Source organism: Pteropus medius, unplaced genomic scaffold, assembly GCF_902729225.1.
Source record: "Pteropus medius unplaced genomic scaffold, Ma_sr-lr_union100, whole genome shotgun sequence".
In the NCBI taxonomy this organism is placed as follows: domain Eukaryota; kingdom Metazoa; phylum Chordata; class Mammalia; order Chiroptera; family Pteropodidae; genus Pteropus; species Pteropus medius.
In genome coordinates, this window is record NW_024342474.1 from 7763786 (window position 1) to 7782699 (window position 18914).

The 18914-nt window shown below is 37.4% G+C and overlaps 1 protein-coding gene and 1 pseudogene across 10 annotated transcripts in view; one reads left to right on the forward strand and one right to left on the reverse strand.

Moving 5' to 3' along the window:
* Positions 1-18914, reverse strand: part of GRIP1 (glutamate receptor interacting protein 1) — a 587313-nt gene that overhangs the window by 47440 nt on the left and 520959 nt on the right. For all 10 annotated transcript variants that reach the window (XM_039865941.1, XM_039865938.1, XM_039865939.1 and 7 more), the window contains 3 exons: positions 14804-14884; positions 4781-4850; positions 3021-3166 (listed from right to left, as the gene is read on the reverse strand). In XM_039865941.1, coding sequence (XP_039721875.1) covers positions 3021-3166; positions 4781-4850; positions 14804-14884 — 297 coding nt within the window. The remainder of the gene's footprint in view (positions 1-3020; positions 3167-4780; positions 4851-14803; positions 14885-18914) is intronic.
* Positions 1613-1731, forward strand: LOC120605192 (uncharacterized; annotated as a pseudogene).

The following is an 18914-nucleotide window of genomic DNA, read 5'->3' on the forward strand; positions in this document are numbered from 1 at the left end:
GAGAGGAATAGATAGTTAAGGATAGGAATAGAAGACTCTTGGAGTACAGAAAGTCCAATAGTAGCATGAGCAATATTTCAGGGAGTGGAGAATACATGCTGGATATTACCATTATTGAGACAAAGGATGGCAGCAATTCAAGTCACTAGCTTAGTTTCAGATTAAGCATAGTACCCAAACTCCAAAATTCCAAAATCAGTGACTGTCGTAATGATTAATAATTATTTTTCACTTATTTATATTTTGATGAAGGATCAGAACAAATGTGGGAAGAAGCATTTCAGGATGTGATAATAATAAAAATAGTCCCCAGATATTGAACAGTGACTGTGCCAATAAACATCTCGCTCAACAAGTTACAACAGCTCCCCGAGGTCGGCATTATCAGGTGCACATTATTGAAAATGGAATCCCAACTCAGACAGGTTAAGTAACTTGCCTGAACTTGCACAGCTCAAGTGTGGTCAAGCTGGACTTTAAACTCAGGTCTGATTTTAAAGCACATGCTTTTTATGTCTACAAAGTCTGCCTTGAACTAATCTATACAGTATGTCTCTCACACCTATATTTACAGTCTTATTTTAGGTAGGTGCATGGTTTACAATGAAAGAATTCAGGGCCTTTTAAAGATTAAAAAAATACTTAATAAGTATGATAATTACCATAATGTTAGGCATAGGGATCATAGGGGTAAAGGTCTAAAGGGAAAAACTGAGCTGAGGGAAAGCAGCAAAAGTATTATCCAGCTCTCCAAGTGCTCAGTTGTTTCTGAAACCGCTTCCAACATGTCTGCTCAGCCTGGCTTTGAAATTGGAGTGTTGCCAGCAGTGAGCTCCAAACATATTCACCTCTGGCTTGGCTTTTTCAGTCGACAAGAAAGGTAGCTAAGATCTGCTTAGCCTGGCAAATCATGCAAACTGGAGTTCTCCACAGGGCTTTGCCTCTTCCCTAGCACAGAACCCAGAGTGATACTGGAGGCTTTATCCTTCTTTTGAAAGAAATCCCCAAAAGAAAGTACAATTGAAGCATGCTTATAAGGAGAGGAATGCAAATGTTGGTACAGAAAATCAGTTGCTTGGAGAATAATGAGTAGAAAAGAAACTTGTACATATTTTAAACTGTTGTTTATAAAATATATTTGAACGTAATCATCCTTATGATGATGTACTGATGTACCAACTTGTTTTGATTTTGAATAAGAATCATAAACACATTGCCTGACATAAACACGAACTTTAGATCTAGATTGTTTGATTACAAGTGATTCCAGAACTTGAACGATAACTCATTATTGTTTTATATGAAATTATATACAGCAGAAGCTCTCTTAACCAATCTCCAAATAATCAATTTCCTGGATTAATTGTTGCTCTCCTTTGTAAATATCTACCAGTGCCATGGAATGCTCCAGATAAATAGGTTTATCTTTCCAGTACCCCTGTGTACTTCTGCTCCTGCAACTACTTAAGCTGTCAGCTTAAAAATTGAGTCAATTACATTTATTCCCGAGCCTATTTTATGCCAGTTTTACTTATTATTGTAGCTATGTAATTTAATGAATTTTACATAACCTATGAAATATGAGTGTAGTGGTTTTATAAAAAAAAAATCAGTCTATGGCCATACCACCCTGAACAAGCCCAATCCCATCTCATCTCGGAAGCTAAGCAGAGTCGGCCCTGGTGAGTACTTGGATGGGAGACCACCTAGGAAGACCAGGGGCTGTAGGCGTAAAAAAAAAAAAAAAAAATCAAATGCTTTGGAAAGATTCAATAATGGGGGGTCATTAAGCAAAAATCTACTGTTAATTATGTAGAGGAAAACCTTGAAAACATTGGGAAAAATAGAAATCTAGATGGAGTAAGTATTCAGATTGTTTTAAATTTTTAAAATTTCCATCGTATTAAAATAAATAAACAAAAAAGCCCCAAACTGGAAATCATAAACTACATATTATGGGTATGGTTTTGCAAATAAATGAGTAAAAAGATTTGTAACTCTAATCAGCAGACTATTCATATGAAAAGCCTTGGCTTCACCCATAAGCTGGCAAAATATCTACATATCTCTCTATATATACTTCCTATAATTTCTCACATTAGCTGACTCTTTCAATTAATGGACTTTTTTCAATGAGCTCTTAGGTTCTTAGAATCAGGTACAAGGGCTTCTCAGAGTGTGGTCCCTGGACCACAGCGGCATTACCAGTGAGCTTACTGGACATGCAGATTCTCAGGCCCCATCTGGGGGTAGTGCCCAGGAACTGTGTTTTAACAAGCTCTTCAGGTGGTTCTGAGGCTCACTGAAGTTTGAGAAGCACTGCTCCACTGTATTCACACATTGCTGGAAGTGCTAAAAATGGATATGGCCCTTTTAGAAAGCAACATGGTGCCAGACTCATTAGGAATCATAAAATTTCCTTTTTAATCTGACTCAGCAATCCTACTTCTAGCAATATTTCCTAAGGAAATAATTCAAAAGAAGAAAAGTTGAATAAAGATATCTATGCATAAAGATATCCATGAATGTGCTATCTATAATAAACAATTAAATGTGATATAAGTAAAAAGAGAAGAATGGTAAATAAATTACAGGCAGCAAATAAAATGATAGCTATGAAGGGTTTATAAAATGGTAACATGCTTACCAAATTAAGTAAAAATGTAATATGCACTATGGTTGTAATTATGTGATGTAAATATCAAGTTGAAAATAACTTCTTCCATTGTATTAGGGTGGTACTGGGAGAGAATTTAGTTTTCCTTTTACAAATTAAATTATTTTAATACAGTTATAAAGACATTTATGTAATGAAAATGTCTTAATTATATCATTTAAAAGCACCATTACTTAAAATTGATACGACACTTTCAATGCACAATTTAAAAACCTTTTTAACTCAGTAAAACTCTGAGGCGATGTCACTAGCCAGCTGCTGTATGTCAAACATCAGATCTAATATCTTCTGTGACAGATGGACAGTTAGAAAAACCAGTCTTAACAAAGGAGGCTATCAACACCTGAATTATCTTCATCTTTGCGGATTTTGAGCTTCACCAGGTCTTCACACTGCTGGAGGATCTGAACTGCATCTTCCATGGAACAGTTGTCTAGCCGAATGTTATCTATCGCGAGTAATTTATCTCCAAGTTCCAGGGTTCCAGTTCTGTTAGTAAATAAACAGCAGCACATGAGTAACGATGAGCACTTAAGCAGGCCATTTAAGAAGCATTAAGCTTAATGTAGCATTATGGTCGTCTTTAGAGGAAAAGAGGTTCTTCGACTGTTTTTAAATTAAATTTTATTGACAACCAGCTCATTTTTCCCAGTCTTATTTTGACGGCCACCGTGACATTAAAATGTGGAGTATTAAAAACCTTTTTTCTTATGCTTTCTTCTATTAGACCAAGATAACACTGTAAGCTTCACTCGGGAATTCTAAGGTTCCTGGGAAGGGAGGTGAGATCCGGAGTCTACAGAGAACAGTGTCTTTATGCTTCTCTGCACTGCGTGCCACTTTTGAACCTGGGCAGTCCAGGTTCAAAAAAGGGTTGACTGAGTAAGTGAGGGAAGTCAAGGAGGGATGGACTCAGTGGAGGTCTGGGACTTGATGCCTCTGCGACTCCCAGCTGCACAGGGAAATTCACCGTGGCTGTAGTAGGAAGAAAAGGTAGATCCAATGCTACCTATCTGGAGTGGCCACTGAGAGTCTGATACTAGCTGTGGACCGCTGCGGGTCTGTTGAAAGTTTTAAAGGTCCATCATGAAATGAGAAAAATAATAAGAATGTATATGTGTTTACATGTGCATATATGTATACACACATTTGTAAAAAAAAGGGTATGTTTTGGTAAGAACTATCTTTATGCATTATGTCTGTGACAGAGGTTGCTAATTGCTTCCCAGCATCCATTCTCCCCTTTCTTCTTCGAGATCACCCCCTAAAGATGTATGCCCAACACTGTCTTGGCACCACCCCCACCTCCTTCACGTAGCTAGAAAATTGCAATGCCGAGCAAGCTGATGAGGATGGCAGAGCTGCTTCCCCAGCCCTGCATTGCCTGCCTATTTTCCAACTGTCATATGAGAGACAAACTATTGTTTGATGCACTCTACTTGTGAGTCTCTCTGTCACAGCATCTGAGCCTATACCTATATACCTAAACTCGAACAATGTCCTTACTACCTTTGAATGTTAAAATATTTCTTTAATTAAATGACTGTGATAACAGATGGGATTTTAAAAAAGTTCTTAACTAGAGAAAAAAAGTTAACAGTCTTATACCAGTATTTAAAAAAATATTTTTGATCTGTGAAACCAAAAGTTTGAGACTCTTTGATTTTGATGGTATCTGGACCAAATAGGAGACTAAGACTCAAGGATCTGGCTTGGCCCGGGAGGACATTCTGGCATCAGCAAAGCTCTTTCATAAGCTATTATGTTCATGTGGAGTTTCTATCATAATTGGGGCTGCTTTCAGTTTTTTAGTTGGAAAATGAAAGATGGATATGATCAGTGAAGGAGAGCCTATGTCGGCTTCACGGAAGATCCTAAAAAACATTTTCAGATGTTGGCTGTCTCCATTGGGCGCAGGAATAAATAGATCTACAATAGCCATTGACATTAGGGATGTCAAATATGATTGATTAACAGTGGCTGCATGGAAAATATTGAGAATAGCATGATCCATTAGCAAGGTCTACCTAGGGTGTGGCAAGGGTCATATTTGCTTTAATTAAGAAATGCCTTGGAATGAATCAGAAAATCCATTTTCCTTACCTGTGTGCCACACTGCCTTTTTTGATATCTGAAATGACAAGGGGGTCTCCCGGTTTTCTACTGGATGGTGCTGTAATAATAAAGATAGACTAGTCACATTTTTATATCCACTATTCACCCACTACTATACATCTCCCGTTTTATAGTAACCGTTAAAGCAAATACAATTTGTATGTAAAGATGATCAATTAGAAAATGTGCACACTACATCTTTTTGATGTAAAAATATGTTCGCATTAAAGTATTTATAAGCTTTAAAACTAAAGCAGTCGCTTTAAATTTGTACCTGCAGAAAGCAATTGGAGAGCTGCATCAAGTTTAAATCTACTTTAATCTGTGGTTCTCAAGGTGGGGCGGTGAAGGGTAGATGCACCAATAGGAGAGTGTTAAAAGCAACTGGGGGCTCCTGTTAGTGATACTCATGTGTGATTCCTTCTCCCACCCTTTCTTTTACTCCTGTTGAGGGAAAGGACACCATTGTCATGGGTATGTGCTATATTACCAAGTGTTCTGGGTGGGAAAGTAGATGAGAATCACTGATTTAAAGGTGTTTTCTTTTTTTCGAGAAGGAAATCTTTTGCTAGATGTACTGTAAATCTTTAATCTTTGCTCACAAATTCATACCTAGAATGTTCTAAAGTGTTTTGGAATGTGACTATTTTATTGACAGTAGTAAATATTTGGTGTTAATTATATTTTGATAATACTCATATTCTAAACATGTTTATATAATTTTTACTGAGTTTACAGATAAAACTATTATCCTGCACAGTGGTCGGTTTTGAGCTTTATAACTCTTCTTAGGAATTTGATGAGAATGAAAAGCAATTAGTAATGAGACTACTTAATCTTGAAAATGAACTATAGTCCAAATAAATACAAAAATGTCATCTTGATGTAGGAATTTGGAAATATTTAATTTAGGAGTCCGATACTTAAAATTAACCATACTAACATTTGTAAAAAAACCATGTGCCTCCAAGAGGAGAGCTGTTTTGCCAACCTAAGCCTTTAGTGACCATTAAAAGGCCCCTAAAGTAAGATTTTCTTATAAACAGTCTGATCACCTCATAATAATCACAGAACCATATCATAACCCATAATAGTATCTGAATCCCAGAAAAATGTTTATGCATAAGAACAGATGGTTTAATATCTCAATACAACATTGAAAGACAACACAAACACACACACCAATACCCTACCCACTGCCTAAATTAGTTCGCAGTAAATGTTAATGGTATTTATCCAATCATTATTCTTGGCTTGTAGAAAGGAACGTAGAACATTCTATTCACTATAATTAATTCATAATTTATACTTCCACTCAGTGATATGAAATAATTCCTCAAGAGAAAACATAAACATCTAGCATTATCACTCATGTCATATTTCAGAACTGCAAATTGTTTTGGGCATAGGATGCAAAAATAAAACTTTGTTATTACCAGGAAGTACAACTTTTCTAGCATCTGCCAGTGAATTTACACAATAGTTTGCCAAGCTGAAGCAACCATCACAGAACACTCAATATTTCCCTTGGTTTGAAAAAAAATCCATGTTCCACCGAAACAAAACAATAGCACAGGCAACAAAACACAGCAAACCCATCTCTGTCATCTTTGCAACAGAGGAAAACAGCACTGTGACTTCTTGGACAAACCCACAAAGCTTTGCAGAGAGGTTTGAAACTTCTTATGGTCTACAGCAGGAGTCCCCAACCCCTGGGCTGTGGACTCCTGTGAGGAACTGGGCCGCACAGCAGGTGGTGAGCGGCGGGTGAATGAGCGAAGCTCCATCTGTATTTGCAGCCGCTCCCCAGCGCTAGCATCACTGCCTCAGCTCCACCTCAGATCATCAGGCATTAGATTCTCATAGAAGCACTGGTCCCTGGTGCCAAAAAGGTTGGGGACCACTGGTCTACAGATAAGTATGGTGGCCGTTCTCACATTTACCAGATCCTTCTCCTTCTCCTTTAACCAACTCCATATCCGAGACTTGAAAGGTTCGTCAGGATGGGTGCCCATTGGAGTGATGAAGCTGAACCCGTAAATAGTCCAAAATCTGTATGAGCTCTTGACAATGTCACTACCATACTTACCAGGTACATTAAATGTGGCAATGCAGGCTTTGGGGACTCAGTCATGGTTTACACACCCTAGCACCATGTTTTAACTATCCACTACTTGAGAAGTCACAAATTAAGCATGCTTTGCTTGAATTATAGTACTTAAAAAATTAAATTAGTTGCCAATATATAGAAATGAGTAGATTTCATATAGATGTATAGCTTCTTTTTAAAAATTAGAGAGGCAATATGGTTGTAGTGATTAAGAACCAGGACTTGGCAGCTGGAATGCTCATGTTAGAAATCCTGACTCTACCACTAAGTAGCCATGTGCACTTGGGCACATAGTTTTAAGCACTTTCGTGTCCTTGTCTGCAAAATGGTGATGAAGATAATAATAGTGCTTACCTCATAGAATTTTTGATGCGAGGATTGAGTTTTTACACATAAAGCGACTGGACTAGTGCACATAGGATTCACTACATAGTGTTTATTGTTGCTATGATTATCTATCAACATTGGACTCACTTTCCCACCAGCTCCTTTAGATGGAGCTTTCAGTCTCCCATTTGCCACTGTCTTCATTGGAAGGATGTCACTCGCTAACTTGCCTCATCCCTGGGAGCCTCTGAGTTTGTGGCTCTTTGAGTGAGAACACAATAGCACTCACTCAGTGTTATGACTCTGATCAAAGTTTTTTACAGAATCATTCTTTCAACATATATTTATTGAACACCAACTATGAGCTAGGCACTTCCGCTCTGGTCAACGGCCATCAAATGCCAGAGAAGTTGGATCAAAAGGAGAGGCAGGGCTGGTGAAATCTCATGAGGTCACTAGGGATGAACTAATTTTCTCTCTTCTGTAAATTGATTCCAACTGGGAAGGTCATACAAACATGTCAAATGGGGAGGAGCTTACATTAAATGGGTGAAGTGTGTAGCTCAGAAAAGGAGGGCAACCAAAGGCTATTAAGTTCTGGAAAACAAATAAAAAACAAGGATAACCGTTTGAAATCTCAATATAAGTTGGTCCCATGTACAGAACTGAATGCTTGACAAAAGAGAAAGAGTAATGATGTAAAATCCCATGTTATATGAGATATATTAGATTTAAAATACTGCCTTTTTCCCACTCATAGTTCATAAAATAATTTTAGGTCAAACTCTTCATTTGTACCTCCAACGTCAGTTGTTTTTGTTGTTACTAAAGTTGCATTTTTTGAGTCATCTACAAGCTTTTCAAAACTCATCATCGTCATGTCTTTTACAGCTCTTTAGCAATTCAGCAAGATGATGTCACTGGAACTTTTATACCTAATCACAAGTACCCATTTGTATAACATTATATATAATTGATATTTTTCATCTGCCCATAAGTGTATATACTTGGTTTTCACAAGGAAACTTAATATATTATTTTTAAAATTTACTTTTTATTTATATGAAAATTATACATGCATACAATTTAAAGAGTTGAAAGTTCTATAAAGTAGTCCTTTATTTCCTGCTTACCCAGATGTAACTTTTGGCTGCTTCTATATTGCTAAATAGCATACAACTATTACTACTTATTTTTCGGGGTTGGTTATTTGCTTTCTATTATGAAGGATGAGGAGTTAGTTCTTTTCCACTTCTATACCACCACCATATTCATTCTTGTTCCCGCTCCATTCTTCTAATACAATTATGACATAATTTTTTGTAAGATCGATATTTGGTATTTACTTTACTGTGACTATGTAAATAGTAGTCACAGACAGGTCATGTAGCCTGCTATGATTTCTTGCCTTTTTTGCAGGATATATTTTCCCCATAGTTGTCTTGATGTCTTTGTTTGCTTAGTTTTCTTGTGTTTATCACGAATTCAAGTCCTCAGATTTCTCAGGTTATGTAAATCTCCTCTCAATATGTTAAATCACATCAGCAATTCTATCAGAGGTTTACAACCTGTCTGGACTGTTTGCTTTCTAGGGCTACTACACAGATCTTGGGAACTTCTTTCCCACAGACCCTGGGAAACCAGAGGTTTTCTTGAGTTCTGTTAAATTATTAAACAAGGAGGCCATTAGATTGAGGTGGCTCTAATGCCATGATAGCCTGTAGAAGCAAACCCAAATCTAAGCTTGTAAATTGCCTCAGGTTATTAAATCAAAATATTAAGGACAACCAAGCAATCACAGCCAACTAGTCTTCAAGCTATAGCCAATCAAATAATTTCCTTTCTTTGTTTCAGCAGTTTCTCTGTGTGAGTCTTTCCCCTGGCTCCTGTGGGTGGAGGGCTCCTACCCACGTCCGGTTTGGCTCTGCTTGAATTCAATCTATTTTTGTTCAACTAAAGTCTTACAATTTTTAAATATGACTTAGTTTATCTTTTAACACTGCTCTCCTGCATCCTTGGAGCCCTTGCACCCTGAATCCAACTCTCCCTTTTTCTGGCTTTACTTTCTCTTGGTGGCACACATTTTTCTGAAAAAGAATGCATGGGAGGAGAATTTCTGAGAACTTATATAGCTGAAGATGTCTTTTTCTACCTTCACATTTGATTGACAGCTTTGCTACACGGAGAATTCTACACTGGAAATCATTTAGAATTTTGAAAGCATTCTTCCATTAATTTCTAACTTCCAGAGTTGCTGTTGAGAAGCCCGATGCCATTCTGATTATTGGATGATTGTTTGTATTCTGATACATTGTATGAAAACTCCCTCCAACTTCCTGCCACTAGAAGACTGTACAATTGCCTTTTTGTGCTAGTGCTATTAGATTTCATGATGATGTGCCTTGATGTGGGTCTATTTTCATCTATGGCTCATGGAGCCATCAATTTGAAAACATATCCATCAATACTAGCAAATTTTATGAAATTATTTGATGCCTTCCTCTTTCTTTCTGTAATGGCTACTATATGTTTACTGTGTCATTTGGACTCGTCCTCTATAATTCCCATCTATTCTAGAGTCCTCATTTATTTGTCGTTTTGTTCTAATTTCTGGAATTTTCCCTCAAATTTATTTTCCAATATTTTTATCGAATACTTTTCATTTCTGCCACATTCTTAAGTTTCAAGAGCTCTTTGTTCCCCTCTGTATGTTATTTTGTAATAGTATTAATTTCCTCCCTCCCATGGATATATCTTATGCTGTTAATAATGTTAATGATAGTTTTTTTCTTTCTAAAGTTTTCTTTTTCCTTCATGTGCTGTTTCTTTGTTTTTCTTCTTTGTTTCTGCATATTAGATTCTTTCCTCAATTGTATTTTATTTTTTCTTTATGTCTTTGTTCACTTTTAAGAGTGTGGCCTTAAAAAGCTTTTTGAAAGCTTGGTGCAACTGAGTGGGACTGTGGTCTTCAGTGTATTTCAGGACAGGTTGTTTCTTTGGGTCACATGGCTCTGATTCTTTCTCCTGCTTGGAGGATGCTAAGCCTGGCTCCCTGACTTCTTTGAGCTTTCTGGGGGAAGAAGACTAGCAGTGTCAACATTCAGTATGTAAACTTTCACTTAATCTGTTTTTAGAGCGTACTGCTAACTCAGCTATGCTCTCTCAATCCAGAGACCTTCCAATTCATGCTTGGATAAAAAAAGTAGGATTCTGCCAAGAAAAGAAGGGGTTCCTGGCTGTGCTGAGTTAGGGAAAGCATCTAAGGAACTAATTTATTCTTAACAGCCTTTCATCCAGTCCTCCTGTCTTAACTCTACCATCACTCTCACTTCTAAGAGTTCCTGATTCCACCAATTCCTGGGCCTGTTGGGAGTTTAGGATGTAAATCAGGTTCATTGACAGCTTTCGCTTTTGCTTCTTTAAATTCACCTTTCTCCATCTTCTTTGCCACTTCCAAAGTTGTTTGCTGCTATCTGTTTTCCCTTTCCTCTTCTCCTTATGGGTATTTGCCTTTTGAAAAATCTTATACTGTCATTTTAAAATGGGGTGTAGGGTGCAAGTGGAGCAGGGTGGCCCAGACCAAACAGAGGAGCGCTGTCTAGCCAGAGGGGGCCTTGCCTCGAGGGGGCCTTGCAGCTCTGCTCTTTCACAGCCGTGCTATTTCATAATTTAGCTATAACACGACTGAGCTGTTCCACAGCCATGCTGTATCACAACTGAACTGTCTGCACTGAATAAAGTTTCTCTCTTCACTACACCCCAAATTGGAGATTAGTGTTGGTGTCGAACTGGTGCCGATGTTCTTAGATAGTTGTTGGAAGAGGCAGAAAATGACAGTCTCTATCATTTGTTTAAAAAACTTCACATTAGAAAACAAATGAAATCTTCTGAATTTTGAAGCGAATAAAATGTGAATCAACAAAGTATTTCAGGAACATTATATAATATCTAGCCATTCGTGGAACTTACCCTGGTAGTCAAAGTACTCTGCTCAAAGGGTTTGATAAGCATCCAAACATCATTAGAGTAACATGACACACAGACACACAGACACACACACACAGACACACACACACACACACACACACACACACGATCATTCAGTTTTACTTTAATTGCAACCATATATGTAATACTTGACAGGTAAAACAATTATTTGATTTGAAATGGAGCAGTGAGTAGAGTTTTATTGCAAAGTTGGCAAAAAACTTGAACCATTCTCTTCTAAATATGCTTAAGACTTTAGGGGAAAATGACAGATTTATTTTGCTTGTCATGAAGACTGCTTAATAATTTTATATAAAAAAAGCAAGGCTTTGTTCATGAAAACAATTCAGTCACAGAAAGCCAACAAATTAACTGCACTCACAAAAAACTGTCTTTTGCTTTTCTGATATAGGATCTGGGAAGGTTCATCAATCAGACAGAGACAGAGGTACGTGGCAAAGTGACAGCAAAGCCAATGTTAAGTCAGACAGAATGGATTTGAATCCCTGTTTAGCCTTTATAGCTCTGGGTCTCCGGGCAGGTTATCCAGCTGAGCCTTACTTTCTTTTCCGTAAAATGGGCATATAGGTCACAAGGTCACTTTGAAGATTAAATGAGAAAACACACAAATTGCTTAGAGCCATACTTGGTACAAAGCAGATACAAATTACCCTAATAAAACCTCAAAAGCAAACATCAATATCAAAAGGACTTTACTGACGACTGTACATGACAGAGACAACCAGGATTCTCTGACTTGACAGGTAGGTGGGCTGTGCCAATGGGTGTGCACTCTGGTTTCTCACTGGCCAAAGTGTCAGAGCTTCAGGATGCTACTTCCAGTACCAAACTGCATCTTTCTGTGAGGTCGTTCTACTTTACTTGTTACAATAAATTACTCCATATTATAGCAATACCATCAATAAAAATAATGTCTGATGCTAATGCGCTATGAATGCCTCATCAGGAACTTAGGAAAATTAGTCTAAAACTGCTCACCACATCCAAAATCAGACGGACTCATTTCTCAGTCAATTAGGTATGAAGAGTGAGCCTTAAGCCAAATGCGAAAGGCTCTGATAGTATCTTCCAGAGATGGAGGCCCGTTTCTTACCACTCAGAGTTTTCACAAGGTGAAGAAGACAGAAAAAAGAGTTTGTATAAAGATAGTGAGAAACATCAATAAACCTTGCAGTGCCTTGGTTTCACTAATAAACAGTACCTGTGTGTGTTTGAGAAGAGGGTCCCTTGATTTCCTACTTACGTAATATATCGCCATTGGCACTAAATTTTGTGGGGTAGAACTTTACAATATTTCAAAGGGCTCTCTGTGTAAAATAAATAATAGTGTGTTTCAGGCATTTTCCATATACTAATTCATTTAATCTTCTCAACTATGCTACGAGGGAGGCAATAAGTACACCATTTTATAGGCAAGGAAATTGGGAACAGAGAGGTCAAGAGAGTCGGGGAGTGGGGCAGTCTGGGCTCTGAGTCCTTGCTCGATCATTTTCCAAGTTAACGATTCTTCAGTTCATGCAATAGCCTTTTCACAAACATCTATATTCATCATCCCTTCAGAGGCTCATTTCCTGCAGTGCGTAGTGGTTAGTAGAAGATCGTCCATGATAGACTCTTTATTCATTCACTCAACAAAGACAGGGATTAAATAAGCATTTTGTTTGTGCTAGGGCCTGTGCAAGGCCTTAGGAGTTTACTATTTCACAACAATAAAAATGGGTTCTGGAATTTTTTTTTTTTTCTTTTAGCAAATTCTGCTTTCTCAACTGGCAAAATATGAGTATTTTCCACGAGAAGACACAAACTCAGTATGGTGCTGATTAGCTGTGTAAATGGAGCTGTAGCTCTAGAAGGGCTGACAAGCATGTTTGACAAGCTTATGTATCATCTCTCCAACCGGGAATAGCGTAACACTTCTAGCTTCCACGAATAGCTTTAGCTAATGGCTAGCGAAAATTCAAGCCATTCTTGTGGGAGTCTGGGGGTACTTTCCATTATTGGTATTAAAATCAGTTTTAGAAGTAATACTTAGTGCATATGCAACACCATCATAAAGTATAATTTTAAATAGATTCTTCATGTGAATAAAATATTTTGTAGTTCTGTGTACATGACTACACCTCAAACAACATATAAGTATTATGACTTTAAAACAGAAATATATCATAAGATTAGTTTTTAAATGGATACTCTTTTATAGTTTAATTATATTTTTATGTATACCAATTTTTAAGGATAAAATTGTATAAAAATCTATTGTATAAAAAAACACAAAAAGACCTTTTTTCTAATTAAAATTTGAGAGTAAAATAACTGTGTGGCAAAATGTGTGCCAACAGAAGTTTCTGAGGAGTAGGTGTCTTCAGTATAAGTGCTAGCAGTTAGCATCCCTAAGGCAGGTAATGTATTTTCAAAACTTAGCATAGGGGTCTAGACATGGTAGGCATGCAGCATTTATCTAATGAAGGCAAAAAGAAGAAAGAATAGAGTGGAAGGTAGAGCCTCTGTATGCCATTGAAGGTATAAATGATTTTAGTAGCACCTAGAATAGGTCTGGAATCTACAAAATCTTATCTCGTCTTTCTACTTACTGTACAGAGGCACACCAGACACATCGGGCCTCCTTTCCTCCCTGTGGGCCACTTTGGGGAGAGCAGGGGTTGTGGTTACAGTTTCTCCATCATACATATGGCTTCTTGTTCTTAATATTTATTCTGTATTATAGTTTCACTATTTTTAATGTTGCACTAATATGTGTGATTTATTGGTCATGAATAAAATTTCATATTCAGTGTTAAATTTATATGGTCAACATCGATATTGGACAGCCCCCTTTTCAGACTGCCCAGATGAGAATTCTTTATTTTTGCCTTAACTGTGGACATAAATGCTATCTAAAAAAGTGTAAGGAGGCACTTTTCTGCAGCCTCATCACCCTTTCTTTCTTGAAGGGACCACCCCTGGTCACAGACATTGCCTCTATGTCTCCTTTGGTCTTTACGCGTTCATCATTTGCTTTATATTCTTGAGGGCATTAATGGATAAACTTAGTTTATGGATATTAAAAGCACAAAAACCTCGATTTCCATTCTATAAAGCTCTGTTGGGGCTGAAATTTTCAAAGCTGTTTTACCAGAACAGTTCGAAATCTATCTAGAGCCCAACGAAAGGAGGAATTAAACACATTTGTATGTTCTGCTTTTCTTTTTGGTTTAGTTACACAGACACCTTTGTACCATGGAGGAATTCAGGAAGTTATTAAAATAAAGACATTGTTTTAGTCTTGCAAAACAATGTTATTTTTTTAATATAACCCTATATTTTATATATATCTTTATTTCCATCTTACAGATGAAGAAACAAGATCAGAGCGTGTTTAGGTAACTTGCCCCATTCACACAACTAGTAAATGCTGGAGGTGAGATTGTCTCCAAATTTTTATGTCATTCCATAGAAACTTGGCAACGATACTTAAAACACCTGCTATACCTATAAACCATTTGACAGTACAATTTTCTAATGTAGTTTTTAAATTCTACATTTTATAAGAAATCGCTTCTACTTACAACTTATGGTTATTCCAAGTTCCACATTATGCTTCTTGGGGAGCTTTACATGAAATGTTCCACTACTTGGGATGACAGACTCTGGAATTTCAAAACAAAAAAGAGTATGTTTATAGAAAATAAGGAAGAATGGAGCACTGATTAATGACAATGCATCAGGAAAACATGTATCATAAGCATCCGTAGTTAAAACTGTAGAAACCGAAGTAAAGTAAATGCCTGTAAAATCCTGATAAACTAAGCTCTTGGTGAAGAATACATGTCTTATCCACAGCTACTGTGCATAATTCACAGCAACAGCTGAGTTCAGTATTTCTTAACTGTCATTTAGGCAACACACGCGTCAGATTTACCTGGGATGGCAGTTAAAAATTTAGATTCCTGAATCATCCCAGATCTATGGGATCAAAATCTCTGAAGATGGAGCCTAGAAATCTGCAGTTTAAACATGTTCTCCAGGCGATTCTTAGGCATAGTAAAATTTAAGAACCATAGGCCTCATTATATCCTTCCCCCGCCCCAACCATATTTTCTCAGAATTTACTATTCGGCAATTTTTTCTTCAACTGTTGTTTGAAGGTACTAGGAGAAATAGATTTTAGGAAAGATTTCAGTTTGGTGCGATGGTTGTTGATTTGGGGAAAAGAGGAGGGAGGTGCCTTAATCTGTAATGTAAACAGCGAAAAGTACACTTAAAAAGGTAGATGCAAGACTGATAATCAAAACATTTCAGGACCAGGATGGTACCGCCCACAACCACACAGATGGGATGCTCACTATGGTTGGGAACACAGGGGACCTGGTGGCCCCAAGTGCACCAAGGATGACCTTTTAGTTTCTGGATCATGGGGAGCTCCAGAAGGTTCCAGAGAGCAGCAGGAGGAGAGGGGACACTGGGACAGAGTGAAGGTGGGCTCAGATATTGGCCAACCAGTATAGAAGTAGGAACTAAGCTGATTTTTACCAGGGCCTGATTATTATTTTAGAAGGGAAGGAACTGCTACATATTCTTAAGTATACTCTACTTAAAATTCCTTTAACAGTCTGGGACTCCTCGAATTAGAGATAAGGTAAAATAGAAATAGCCTCTGAAGAGATAATATCTATTCACCCTAAACTGCTAATGACTATAATCCTTTCTTGAAGGTTTTGGGAGGGTTTGGGAAGGCACTGCAAGAAGCAAGGGAAACATAAGTATAAAGGGGGGACCACGGGATGGCTTTTACCACTAGGTTTTGCTCAAAGCCAGCTCCCCAACCTGCACATGAGAATGAACTACAGTGGCTGTGATGTGGTAGAACTATTAGGCCCTCAGGCCCCAGAGTACAGATTGTTAATCACACATTTAACTTTTTGAGTCTCTGCAAAGCAGGGTGAAAGTTAGAATGGTCTCATGGCAACAGAGTTACAGTACTCCTTTCCTTGCTCTGCCTTCACTTGCTCTTCCTAACCGTTTTGTACTTTCACATGAGAAATTTAAGCAGTAAATCTTTCACGAGACCCGAATCTGATCTTCCAATTCTGTAGATTCTCCATTGACAGTTAAACTAGAAAACACAATAAAAACTTGATTTTATTGGGCCCTTCACCTGTAATGCCACTTGTAAATAAAGGATCCCTAAGACTTTTAGAACTCTACCTGTAAAAAAGGATTCCAGTTTTTACTCCAGGGGAGAGTGAGGGAATCTGTTGCCTTCTCTAACTTCCTCCCACTCTCCTTAACTTTCCAACCCTGTCAGGTGTGGCTAAGTGAGGGTCACAGACTGTGTGAGCTGATACCTTTGGGTTCGTTGTTGTCCTCAACTAACACTTTGATGTGCCAGGAAGGACCCACGTTTGTTCGTTCGTTCATTCATTTATTCATTCATTCATTTGTTCATTCATTCATTAAGAATTTGTACCCTCCTCATTTCCCAATAGGACTTGAGCTAGATAAAATTATTTATTTCTCCCAGCGAATTTTTAAAAGTCTGGCAAATTTTGATATATTGAGGCAGAAAAAAGAAATGAGGCAAGTAAAAAACACATAGTTGTGCTTCATTTCCTTACTTCAGGTGCCATGAGTATCACGAATATTTACTTCCAAAATATTTCTCAAATCCATGCCTTTCCTCTATATTTTTCCTGAGTCCTCTTCATTCCCTATTCCAATAATAGAAGGCTAATTGCCACCTTCATCCCTCTCCTAAAATGACAGTTTAATCTGGAATGACTAGGGGCAGAGAGCATTTGGAAATGGCCACAGTTTTGCTACTCGCCAGTGTGCAGAGAGAAGGGAGACAGAAACAAGTGTATGTGGGGAGAGCATGTGAAGTCCTGTAGAGAGGCTGTACTTGGCTTGACAGTCCTTGATGCCTGGTCCTAGCACGTCCTGGGGCTGCTTACATGTCCTGTCCTCGAGGGCTGTGAAAACACCTGTGTGCTTCCAGTAAATGCCTCTTCTCCGTCTAAACTTCTTGGGTGCATGTCTGCTGCTTGCGACTGAAAGATCTCTGATGAACACATTGATCCAGTAAAGGAAATGGGATGGAGCTAAGCAGAAAGCCCCCACATTAACGTTCATGGGTGTTAGCAGGAATAAATATTCGATTACTCAAATAAAGCATGCAAGTAAAAGCATAAGAAGCTTTAGAGGAACAGACGGCTTCCCTACTTATGGAACCCATTTCATATATGTTTTAATGTTGCCCATTTTAAGAAAAAGTTTGCTGCGAAAGGGGAAGAGAGCATATACATATGCTACATATGCATACCTGTATCCATGTAAGTATATGACGTCTTGTCCATGATGCTATGCTTATACAAATGAGGTCTCTGAATCATAAAGGCCAGGAAACACTGATCTAGAATAGTTACTATGGCAGCATTTCGCTTTTATAAATTTTTAATGCAGGGAACCTTGACCAAGATTAACATGGTTAATGACACTGGCAGAGATATGATCATTTTCTAGAAAACAGTAATGGATCACTTTTGACTATATAAGATTTGAAATATTTATAATGATGAACAAATATCAACAAATAAATCTCTTTGATCAAGCTGTAGCTTCATTTTAATCTTTAAATGCCAACATGATTTATTTTATGTTTGGTAATTTTCTTCCCTCTACAATTATTTGGTAGTTAAAGCAAAGGCACATTTAATTTGGAGTTTCTTAAAGAAATACTAGTAAAGAGAAAAAGATCTAATATTTGGAGAAACAATAGGTTTAGAATAAGTAAACAGAATGTTTATTTTTTAGACTCCCCAGTGATTATTTTGTGCTTCTCTGGTTTTGCTTTATCTTTGTTAATACTATAATTAAAAACACATTTGGGTGAACAAAGAATCCCTTCTTTCCAACTGGTCTGCTTTTCCTGCCCAAAGCCTTCGTTGTTGGCACAGTAAGATAACCACCACATCACAATTCATCAACCTGGACACCCTTGTGAGATTTGAAAAAAATTAATGGATTCTAAGGGGGATGAATGTAAATGTTTAATTCCCATCCACTCAGAGAAAACACTGGGGGCTCTAGTAACGACGACAAACATCATTTAATAGGACTTTCACTGGGACGTCTTTCTAGAATAAAGCTGTATTTCCTTTAACAAAATAACTTAAGACTCTAAAGTAGAAACTTCAAGTGCTCATGATATTTTAGATTGGTATTTAAAAGACAGTATTGAAAAAAACCAAAATGTAAATTGCGCTAATGTGATTATAGCTTTATAAAATTATATGTATGGTAACGATGGTAAAGCAATACAAAAAATTCTATAATTAATGTTACTATAATGTTGTCTGTATAGTAGCACCCATTTAAAGGATAGATTTAAAGCAAAAGTGTATTCAAAGTCAAGCTCTTTAACCACTCTTAGGTCACTTAAAATGTTTATAAAATAGAGACAGGTTATCTCTAATACCCAATAGCTCAAGAATTAATATATGAGTATAATATATTTCTGAGGAAGAATTTTGGAAACAAATGGCTCACATCCAGACACTTAGGAGTGAATCGAGAAGGACAGGGCAATCTTGAACTAGCTCAGGTCCAGAGATTTCCTATTAATGTTCCAAGTTCTCAAATGACATCTTGGGGAGTTGAAAAGAATAATGAAGGTTTAGA